General features: G+C 51.2%; 4 protein-coding genes across 4 annotated transcripts; 2 read left to right on the top strand and 2 right to left on the bottom strand.

Annotated features, from left to right (window-relative positions):
• Positions 1-2,900: 2,900 nt before the first annotated feature.
• PC9H_000784 (uncharacterized protein) lies at positions 2,901-3,846 on the top strand (the record flags this gene model as incomplete). The annotated part of the gene is made up of 6 exons (XM_036770438.1): positions 2,901-2,915; positions 3,131-3,254; positions 3,301-3,319; positions 3,370-3,605; positions 3,655-3,705; positions 3,770-3,846. 6 exons carry the CDS (start codon positions 2,901-2,903, stop codon positions 3,844-3,846), a joined length of 522 nt encoding a protein of 173 aa, XP_036636283.1.
• Positions 3,847-4,083: 237 nt separating this feature from the next.
• HSP70_1 (70-kilodalton heat shock protein) lies at positions 4,084-6,279 on the bottom strand (the record flags this gene model as incomplete). Its single annotated transcript, XM_036770437.1, has 5 exons — positions 4,084-4,469; positions 4,531-5,767; positions 5,822-5,966; positions 6,025-6,174; positions 6,233-6,279. 5 exons carry the CDS (start codon positions 6,277-6,279, stop codon positions 4,084-4,086), a joined length of 1,965 nt encoding a protein of 654 aa, XP_036636282.1.
• A 400-nt stretch (positions 6,280-6,679) lies between these two features.
• On the bottom strand, positions 6,680-9,227 carry PC9H_000782 (uncharacterized protein; the record flags this gene model as incomplete). The annotated part of the gene is made up of 8 exons (XM_036770436.1): positions 6,680-6,762; positions 6,822-6,903; positions 6,966-7,218; positions 7,280-7,381; positions 7,437-8,293; positions 8,348-8,544; positions 8,598-9,138; positions 9,204-9,227. 8 exons carry the CDS (start codon positions 9,225-9,227, stop codon positions 6,680-6,682), a joined length of 2,139 nt encoding a protein of 712 aa, XP_036636281.1.
• A 593-nt stretch (positions 9,228-9,820) lies between these two features.
• Positions 9,821-11,146, top strand: PC9H_000781 (uncharacterized protein; the record flags this gene model as incomplete). Its single annotated transcript, XM_036770435.1, has 5 exons — positions 9,821-9,827; positions 9,883-9,960; positions 10,020-10,063; positions 10,113-10,618; positions 10,669-11,146. The coding sequence occupies 5 exons, from the start codon at positions 9,821-9,823 to the stop codon at positions 11,144-11,146; spliced, it is 1,113 nt and encodes a 370-aa protein (XP_036636280.1).
• Between the last annotated feature and the right edge of the window lie 88 nt (positions 11,147-11,234).

The following is an 11,234-nucleotide window of genomic DNA, read 5'->3' as shown; positions in this document are numbered from 1 at the left end:
AACGCGCACTTGGCCAAATTGCGGGTACATCCGACGTTTCTTGCCGCGGCACGCCACTGGTCTAAACAAGGAGCTTACTAGGCACCGTACCACCAGGTTCACCAACGCTTCTTCGGTGGCGCATTATGTCAGCAAGTGAACTTCTACTTCTTACCATCATCATGCACGATACAGACGGCGTCAACATAGACGACACTTCGTGCCCTTTATCGGTAATTTGGTTTATGGATGTCGGCCATCAATGCTTCAACTCTGATCCATGGACTAGTACTATGGCGGCGGCGGCGGCGCCTCAGTGGCATCACGAATACCCGATTTTGTACTCTTACTTGACGCTCATTCCAATTCTTTACCAGGAGATTACGATTATGCTCTCTGATTATTATGAATGGTGACTCGTGAAGGAACAGCGACTTACCTGGGACTTCTGTGGCCTTTACTTGGTTATTCCCTCTCACGCATGACACGCTTCTCTATCATTGCGTGTGGATGGCCGCTGAGAGCCATGCTCCTCGAACGACAAACAAGCTTCCTAATGAACGAACGTGCGTTCTCAGTTCGTTGAAATACGCTTGACGCACGGAATGGATGAGATATCCTTATCGTGACGATTTCGTCGCGATGTTCTCTGCGTTTGTGACGTTGGCCCTTGTTGCCACTAATGTCTATGGCACACAGCATCTGGATAGGAATTTAGCCTATTGTTCGCCCTTCTCAAATGACCCGCAAGCAAGTGTTCCTATTGAAGAATTGAACTGAGCCGGACTCTCATGTACTCATCATGGATTTCTCCGTTCTCAGCTAGGTCACAATACCAAAAACATCCAAGCTCGACACATCCAGCATGCTCGGCGACAGACAGTTGATGCAGGATCATTCACGGATGAACATTATCCAACGTTCTATGGAGGCGATTTTAGTAATGTAATTGTCCCACGTATTGCTAGGTTTGGGTCACTAACATCGCTTTAAGAGCCCATTTGTGCGGAATGGAGGCATAAACTTTACCCATTCAGGTTTGCAGTTTAGAGTCATCACGGGAATTGGATTTCTGCTCACACAAACCACTTAGTGGCTAGCGTGCGTTCTGCCTCGTTAAATCCACTTACTAGACCTTGAAGGCGTGGTTAGGGTGACCCATTTGATACATCCGTACTCCTGTGGACCAGGGCACTGCCCATATCAGAAGGCCCTACACCGGACGAAAGTGTTCCGGTATGCGTGGCCTATAAAATATCGCGATCCCCCACCTTGTCCGGTCGAATAATTGACTCCGGAGAGGCTTTCACTACTTTCGATGTTGACTTTACCGTCAAGGTGGAAGCAACAGGTTTGGAGCCCGATACCAAGTACTTCTTCCAGTTTTCCGACTGCACCAATCCAAAGACTGTAAGTCCCATTGGGACCACGAGAACACTTCCACGCCCAAACAGTCAGCAATTTCGGTGCTTATGTGGCGTACATATACTTATATGAAGTAAAGCTCCTGCTCATCTTGTCAATGGAGGAAAGGCCTTGACACTCGCTGTATTCTCATGCTCCCGATATCAAAATGGTCTGTCATCGATTTTCATCTAGACCACGGCTCAAAATTTACTTCTTTCACAGGGTTCTTCAACGCTTACGGCGTCGCCGCGCACAACACAACTGCCGATCTGTTCATTCACCTTGGGGATTATGTGCGTGGACCATCAGTCGTCGATCATCCTTCTTTGCCCCAATCACGATTGTTTGATAGATATATGAAACCCTTGTCGGAGATGGGCCAGGGTGGGTTGTACTCTTTGCTTCTGTGATGATCGTCCTGCCTCACTTCGATGTGACTTAGTGCTGCCATTGGGCGAATGGTACTAGGACGGGAAACCGCAACCATCCATGACTATCGTCTACGACTGAACCAGTATAGGACTGACGTGAGCTTGGTAGATGCTCACGCAGCAGGTCCGTGGATTACTGTTTGGTATGTACCCAAAAAGCATTAGTCGATCCGTTTTGATTCCGTGGCGCTGACAACTTGACATTTGGATTTAAAAGGGTAAGCTGCTGAGCCCTCTATTGAATACCTCCTTTCGCGGGAGCGTTCTCATCGTTTCTCTTCTTTCCAGGATGACCACGAGGTACGGGGGCTTCGTCGCAATCCGCTCCGTTGGTGTCACTTATCTCGTTACCGCCAGGTTTCGGACCAAGCCTGGAAGGCAGGGACAGCTGATTCGAACGACACGGCTATTGGCTGCTCTTTCTCTCCTTCCGGTGCTTGCTTTACTGATCGAAAACTTGCCGCGGTCAGAGCCTACCACGAGTGGATGCCCATTAGACAAGTCGATCCCAACAACCAACTTAGGATTTGGAGAAATTTTCAGATCGGCAAATTAATTGTGCGTTCGATCCTTTTGTTTTTCCATCGTCAAGCCACCTGATGGTGAATGCGTCCTAGGACCTGACCATGCTGGATACACGTATGTTTGTTGGAACATAGCATACCCAGAAGCCTGACGTGTGCCTTTCACAACAGGACAGTATAACCGAGACATAACAGACGTAAGTTGTACCATTCTTGACATCGTCGTCCTACTGAAAGCCCGCTATCCCCTCCGCCCCATCCTCTAGTTGTACTACAACACAGGTGGGTTGGTCGTCTTGATATCCTCGGCGATAAACAGACATGACTTAACGTTACCCTAACAGAATGTAGGTTGAACCTGCTTCATACTTCAGGGCTTGCAGAGTGACGTCGAACGATCGCGATAGTGATCAACTCGCTTGCGGATGAGAAAAATCGGTCGCTGATGGGTGCTGATCAAGAGCAATGTATGTATATGCGCGTCATTAGAAGTTCGAAGTGACTATCGATTCGCAGGGCTCTTCAAGACGTTGACAGAATCAAAGAAACGTGGTGCGATATGGCGCATTATAGGGTAAGGATGGAGTACCGTCGATTCTTGCTCCAGTCTTCTCACTTCTCTGATCAGGCAGCAAATCGTATTCACACAACTGGACTTTGGCGGTTTCTGTAAGTCAGCAGCTTCTATCTCCACCTACGATTGCTGATAAAATGTGCTTGGCAACAAGTCAACGTTGTAAGCACTCCCCGAGACGGTGATTCCCGCTCTATCATTGAACCTTCGCGCAGGATTCCTGGGATGGGTACAGGGCCAATCGCAATCGTATCTTGGACCATCTAGTTGGCGGGCACATCGATAATGCGATCATCCTCTCAGGGGACAGCCACGGAAACTGGGTCTCTGATCTAGCCCGTAAGTTAGTCATTCTTCGAGAACATTACGTGCTGACCGCGCTCAGATCCAAATGACACCACAAGGTTTGATAGTTCTCGCACCCAACCGATGGTTTGTCTGATGTTTGTCCCAGTTACAACCCCATCACTGGCGCGGGTGCCGTTGGTGTTGAATTCGCGGGCACTGCGGTGACATCTACGTCCACCTTCGGGGCTGATACCAATCAGTCTATAGCAGAGGGCCTTTCACGCCAATTGGTACAAGCTAACCCCGACTTACAATGGAGCGAAGGATTCTTCAGAGGGTTTTACACGCTTACCGTCGATGTCCACCAAATCAAAGCCGACTTCTTCGCAATGAGGAACATCAGTAAGTAGGCATCGAGGCATCCGGGGAATTAATTAAAGTGTCGGTGTAGCTATTCCAAATCTCGAGGCCTTCGTATCCGCAAGCTTCATTGTCGAAAACGGTGAGTACCTATATGCTTTGTGTTGCTCACTTCATTGACGATTGACGTTCTTATATTTCTTTAGGTGCCAATAAGTTGAAACGACCCATTGCAGGAGGGAAGATAAACGCAGGAGCATTGAAATCTACTCGCGAGGAATGAATAATCGCTCATATCGCTCAGATCTACTATATGCACGTCTCTTATACCATCGTTCTTCCATATCATTGAATCATAGTAACATGATAAAAGAAAATGCTATATATTACAAAATTGGTTTTGTGTCTATACTAAGTGATGCGGTGAGTACAAAAGATGCAACTATTTTAATACGTCGTCACAGTCATGGCACTCCGGAGAAGTGATGGATGAAGGGGAAGGGAATGCAGAGCGAGTAGTTTAGTCGACTTCTTCGACGCTTGGGCCGTCCTCGCCACCAGCAGCGCCGCCGGGGAAGCCACCAGGAGCACCACCACCAGGGAAGCCACCAGCGCCGCCAGGGAAGCCGCCGGGCGCACCTCCTGCAGCGCCGTACAGCTTCTGCATTATGGGGTTGGCGATAGCCTCGAGCTCCTTCTGCTTCTCCTCGTACTCCTCCTTCGAGCCTTCTTGTGATGCATCGAGCCATGAGATGGTCTCGTTGACGGCGGTCTCGAGCTTGGACTTGTCATCGGCCTCAAACTTGCCAGAGAGCTTCTCGTCGGTGAGGGAGTTACGGAGGTTGTAGGCATACGATTCGAGACCGTTCTTGGCAGCAATGCGAGCAGCAGCCTCCTCATCTTCGGCTAGAAAGAGTAATATTAGTATCTTGCTTAAGGATGCCTAGAATTATTAACGCAAACTTACATTTGTACTTCTCGGCTTCGTTGACCATGCGCTCAATCTCCTCCTTCGAGAGACGGCCCTTGTCGTTGGTAATGGTGATGCGATTCGACTTTCCGGTGGTCTTATCCGAGGCGGAGACGTTCAAGATACCGTTGGCGTCAATGTCGAAGGTGACCTCGATCTGAGGAACACCACGGGGTGCTGGTGGGATACCGCTGAGCTCGAACTTGCCGAGGAGGTTGTTGTCCTTTGTGCGAGCACGTTCACCCTCGTACACTTGGATAAGCACACCGGGCTGGTTGTCGGAGTAGGTGGAGAAGGTCTCGGACTTCTTGGTTGGGACGGTGGTGTTACGCTTAATGAGGGCGGTCATGACACCTCCGGCGGTCTCGATACCTAATGACAGAGGGGCGACATCGAGGAGGAGGAGATCCTGGGTCTTCTCTGAGGTGTCTCCGGAGAGGATGGCAGCCTGGACAGCCGCACCGTAAGCGACGGCCTCATCGGGGTTGATGCTCTTGTTGGGCTCCTTGCCGTTGAAGAAGTCAGACACGAGCTTGACGATACGAGGGATACGGGTGGAGCCACCGACGAGGACGATTTCGTGGACGTTGGCCTTATCGATCTTGGAATCGCGCAGAACCTTCTCCACGGGCTCGAGAGTAGAGCGGAAGAGATCCTGGCAAAGTTCCTCGAAACGAGCACGGGTGAGGGAGGTGTAGAAGTCGATACCCTCGAAGAGAGAGTCAATTTCGATGGAGGTTTGGGTGGCGGAGGAGAGGGTACGCTTGGCACGTTCGCAAGCGGTACGGAGACGACGGAGAGCACGGGGGTTGGAGGAGAGGTCCTTCTTGTGCTTGCGCTTGAACTCCTGGACGAAGTGGTTGACGAGACGGTTGTCGAAATCTTCACCACCAAGATGGGTGTCACCAGCAGTGGCCTTGACTTCGAAGATGCCCTCTTCGATGGTCAGGAGGGAGACATCGAAAGTTCCTCCACCGAGATCGAAGATCAAGACGTTGCGTTCGCCAACGACCTTCTTGTCAAGACCGTAGGCGATGGCAGCAGCGGTAGGCTCGTTGATGATACGGAGGACATTGAGGCCAGAGATGGTACCAGCGTCCTTGGTGGCCTGTCGCTGAGAATCGTTGAAGTAGGCAGGGACAGTGACAACGGCGTTGTTGACTGTTGTGCCCAAGTACGCCTCAGCCGTCTCCTTCATCTTGTTCAGGACCATAGACGAGATTTCTTCGGGTGACTACGCGACATAAGATCAGAATCGAACAAAGACATCAGAAATGGCTGAACTCACGAATTCTTTGTCCTCTCCGCGATATTGCACACGGATGTATGGTTTCCCCTGCTTGCTGAAGACAGTGAAAGGGAAGTGCTTGATATCGGACTGCACTTCGATATCATCGAATTTGCGACCGATGAGACGCTTGGCGTCGAAGACACTACAAAGACAATATCAGAACCATATCCAAGACAAGGCCACTCGGTTGGTGCACGTACGTGTTGTGGGGGTTCATGGCGACCTGATTCTTGGCGGCATCACCGATCAGACGTTCGGTGTCCGAGAACGAGACATATGAGGGTGTCGTTCGGTTACCCTGATCGTTGGCGATGATCTCGACTCGGTCGTTTTGCCAGACACCGACGCACCTACAAAAGATCGTCAGCATCGTCGAGCGCGATGAGGAGAGATTGTCGGTGCGCTTACGAGTAGGTGGTGCCCAAGTCAATTCCGATGGCTTTTGAAGACGACATGATGGTTTAGGGGGAAGAGATGGGTGGATAGAGTCTAGAGGAGAAAAGTTTGCTGACTGCAGCCCTCGACCGCGCGGATTTATATACATCTGGCCTCATCCATCCCGAAAGATCGACCATTTACCAGAAAGTTCTCTGTGCGTCACGTGACACGCCATCGCGATATGTCGCTTTCCATAGTTTTCTACCTCCGTTCGAGAACCCACTCCGACGTGATGGGTGCTACGGGTGCCCTGCTGCACTGCACGGAGAAATTAAATAGCATTCAGCCGTTATAAAACACGATGGTGAGATCTGTATGTCCAACGGATGCACACACGAGGTTGTACAGTAGGGGTATATGCAACATATGCAACAGGCCAGGGCTATGAACATGTGGCTTCGAAGATACTTCTATGCTTCAAAGCAGTACATGAGAATTGGGTGCAACGGTATCGTCCAGGCTTCTATGCGCCTGCAGGTCTCGCAACACAGTTGGATCCACTACGCAGAAGATGTAAACCAAGCAAGCCCAGACTGAAGTGACTGCCAATCGTGCTGACCTGGTAGAACGCTTTTTCGACGGACATGCGGTGCTTGCGAGGGTGAGTTATCGATCGGTGTCCCAACGTCAGGTATGGGACTCTTGGCAGCAAGGAGCAAAGCGGTTAGTAAAACCTACAGCTTGCTTGCGCGGCCAAACTTACATCTAACCCAGGATCAGCGGTAGGAACTCTCTCGATTCCTTGCTCATCTAGGCCGATATCATCGATCGAAGCAGCGTTCAGCTCCATCGAAAGATCCATGATATCCATATCATCGGCAGGTGGAGGCGGTGGGGGAGGTGGGTGAGGGATTTCAACATAGCCTTCAGGCAGACGCCCGCCTGGCGCCTTCTGCAAGGCAACTTCCCGGAGTTTCTGCCATGCCTCGTATCGATGAACAGCACTTTGTTGTTCCCTAGTATAAGCAGTGAGTTTACGATATCAACAGGCAAAGACCACGATAAGTAAAAACATACTCGATCCTTTGTTGTCGATAGTGTTGCATTGCCTCGTCGAATAGATCAGGATTGATCTCCATGAATAGCTTCAGCGCGTTGTAGACCATGCCATGTATCGTTCTTAGAGAAGGCCAAGTTTGGATAACACGCCGCAGAAGTAAAGGTTGTCACGTACCTATTCCAGTGGGATCTTGAGTTGGAGTACAAAGCGGGGAAGACGATGGGAAGGACGACGGGGAGATTGTTGCTCATGAGATTAACGACATATTCGTTGTTCCAGTATAATAGCGCGCGCTCGGCCACTTGGAAATGCTGGCTGTTGATGCAGCGGGCGAGCTGTTGAAATAAAGGTACTTGGATCTTTTGGAATTCCACCGCGTCGATCACATCCAGAACTTCCTCCACCTCGTTTAGATACATAACTTCCTTTGGCGAGTTGACCTTGGGCCAAAACCTGAGGAGTCCCATCATAACATCCTCCGCCAGAACAGGGTCCTTCTCTAAAAATTGGACAACGCAGTACGCCAGCTGCGGATGATACATAGACAAACTCTTGACTTTGTGCAAGGGGATGAGGACGCGCGTGAGGAAGGTCTTGTGTTCGTCTTTCAGCGGCAGCGCAAAGCCGTTGATAATAGACCCTAGGATCTCTAAGAGCTCCGCAATCCCGTTGTGACGCTCGGTCTCGTAAATGAAATGGAAAAAGACGTTATTGATGGATCTCCGAATGAAGGCGCGCAGATTGAGGAATTTCCCGTAAATTCGGTGCAAAGTCGTCTTGAGAAAATCGCGCTCTCTTGGATCTTCTGAATCGAAAAGTTCGAGAAGGTTGAGAACGAAGCTTTGGTCGATGAACCGTTTAGCTTGATTAGTGTTGAAATCGGGACTTTCCACGAAACGGAGGAAAAATTCGTAGACGATCTGGAGATGCGGCCAGGCCAGTTCGAGGACGGGCTCGTCCTCTTCCGGGTCGAATGCATCTCCTGTTGGGTTAACGGGGGGAGGGATAGAACGAAAGAGGTTAACTGCGAACTGCACGCGACCTCGATCAGCGTCTAGCCGACTGTAAGTAGGTGAGACTCATACCATGTTTACTACCTCAGGATACACGTTTTCGGTGATCACCCCGCGTTGAGTGGTCACATACTCAAGGAGATCATGAAGTGTTTGAGCCTTGATTTGCTTGCCCTTGAGGTCAGAACTAGCATCGTTGAAATCGAATAAGACACGACATTGATGAAGTTTGCGGATAAACAATTGCGGACGGTCGCTGGGTGGCATTTCTAATTGCAAATGGTGTTAAGATGATAACAGAAGACATAGCGGCAATACGCACCCATGAAAGAAGGCAGCTTCTCAATCTCTGCTTTATCCGTGACGACAAACCTACTGCTTCGCTGCTTTCGTGGCGGCTTTCCAACGATGGGAATGGTGTCTTTCGGGCCCGTTCTCAAGCCTTTCAAGGCCGTTCGAGGAGGGGTAGCAGCGCCGCCCACGGCGTGATCAATCGTCAGAGACGATCTCTCTGGCGAGCCGCTATATGGCCCGCCGCGACGTGGGTCTGCATCTGAGCTAACGACGACTATTGGAGGTGCAGCAGAAGCACTATCTGAAGAGTATCTGGTCCGATCAGAAGAACTGGGGACAATGAGAGGGGTAGAACGAGTGGCGGCGGGTTGCTGTTGCAAATAATGGTTACTGTTATTGGGATGGCTGTGGGCAGTGGCTATAGAAGCGGCTGGTTGGGGAAGCGGCTTGCCCGTATTTGGAGGCGGGGGAGGAGCCGCTGCAGCTGCAGCAGCAGCCGCGGCGGCGGCGCTATTCGTCTTGGAGTCCTTGTGTTTTGAAGAATTCGAGTCTTGCGAGCTCTTCCTGAGCTACAGAGATGGCGGCATGAGTGTGCCAGTTTGTTGGCAGAACTGATGCAGAGGGGAAAACCAACCAAAGTTTTCTTGAGTCCCTTCATAGCGACGATTTAGGAGAATCCAGTTCAGTGCGTTGATCGCGAGACAAGATGGTGGTCAGAGGAGAACCAGCGCAGACAGGAATTTGTCTGCGTCCTGGGTATCGATGGTTTCGACAACCAAGTCGCGGAACAGCCTGTGACAAAACGTGACACTCTCAGCTCACAGCACCAGCTCGCGATGCTAGTGCTTCGTGCGCCGCCAGCCTCCGGCGACCGCACAAATGAAAGCTCAATTCCAGTAGCATTGATATAGGCTCGGCTATTGACAGCATCCTAGAATTATTTGACCGTTACAAGCCTATCAAGCCGGACAGGTGCATAGCGTGTCAGTCACAGTATTAAATCCACGATGTATTCACAGTATAAATTTGGCTTTCACGCTAGCTGCAGATGCCACGGACAAGGACGCATTCTTGTCCCAGCACCAAGAGAACATGAACCGCAGCAGGCGGGGTCTGGGGTCGCTGCGTGGCCAGAAATACAGCTTGGAAACGGTAGCTGATTTGTCCAAATAAGGGCATACAGCAGCGTGATTTCTGAGGTTGAGTTCGCCCAGCTAAGCGTTGCTGTCTTCTTTCTTCTTGACTCTCATCATGGCAGGTAAGCCTCTTCGCCGCCGTCCGCCACAGCGAGCTCACCCCCGCCATCGTTGCAGCAATATACGCTGTGTACACTTCGCCCAATCATCCAACCCTCCCAAATCACCTCCCAACTCTTGTAGTCACTCCTCATGGTAATGCCCGAGAACCATCCTACATCAGATTGGGAGCGAGACTGATGCGTAAAGCATAGGTCAACCCACCAATATCCTCTATTCTTATCTCCATACAAACTTCGTACGCCGTTCCTTAATCGACGTGGACACCCGCGCTAATGGATGCTTAGAACTCAGAGAACTATCTTCTGACACCATCGCCTCAAGGTGATCTCTGTGTCGCCAAATTATTCCCGCCTCGCCCTAAAGAACCCGGAAAGGGGTCTGCTTCTGACCCAGGACATGGTTCGTCGGCCAGTTCCCGAGTAGTGCGTTGCGAAGCATCTCGTAACTTGAAATGGTCTATCGCCAACACCGGTGTCATATCGCCTATATACAAACTTTCCCTACCGTCGCCCGACTCGCCGGATCTCCCACTCTTCCAGATATCCAAACCGAACCCTAACGCCGCTTTCTGGAGTATGTTCTATTTTGCCTACGCCGGGCATAACATCCCACCAAAGCGTATCGAGTTCGGGAAGATCCAGAAGAATCCTCCTGGCCCGAATGGAGGTGGAACCAGGATTAGCATCACAGGCAAGACGCCCGAAGAGAAGGCCGTGTGGCAAACTCTAGGTGAAGGGAATGAAGATTGTGTCGAATGGGTCGTCCTTTGCGCAGCCTTGAATTTGCTAGAGTGAGTTAGCACTTTCATTATTTTTGGATCTGACTTATGCTATTTTTCAGTGACGAGATAATGAAGGCTGTGGAGAAGAACCCCCCTCCCGGTGGAGGCAATCGCCCTCCGCCCGTTCAACTTCGTGATTCAGGACCAACCCCCGGTCCTGGTCCTGGTCCTGGCCCCGCTCTTCGTGGTCCACCGCCACCTCAACAGCAGCAAGTTCCTCCGCTTCAAGGTCGTCCGCCTCCACCTCCGCACACTCAGTCGGCTCCCGTCAATATCCAAGGAGGGCGTCCACCCCCAGGATATCCACCCCCGGGCGCTGGTCGGGGTTTCCCTGGCCCAGGACCTCAACCTGGTGGATACCCGCCACCACAACAGGGCTTCGGTCCCGGTCCAGGTCGCGGCGGTCCTCCCCCTCCACGCGGCGGTATGCCTCCTCCTGGTCCCGGTCATATGCCAGGCGGAGGTTATCCCATGCGCGGCGGCGCACCCCCTCCAATGCAGCATGCTGCCTCGCAAGGCCAGCCCCGTCGATTCTGAGACTGATATACCCTTATTATATGTACAACGCTCTTTTCTCTTCATCTCCCTTGGGTTCCAGTATCAGTGACAATTGAGTTGTCTTTCC

The sequence above is a fragment of the Pleurotus ostreatus genome (assembly GCF_014466165.1).
Source record: "Pleurotus ostreatus strain PC9 chromosome Unknown scaffold_1, whole genome shotgun sequence".
NCBI classification, from domain to species: domain Eukaryota; kingdom Fungi; phylum Basidiomycota; class Agaricomycetes; order Agaricales; family Pleurotaceae; genus Pleurotus; species Pleurotus ostreatus.
The sequence above is the reverse complement of the archived record's forward strand: the minus strand, read 5'-3'. Positions and strand labels throughout refer to the sequence as shown.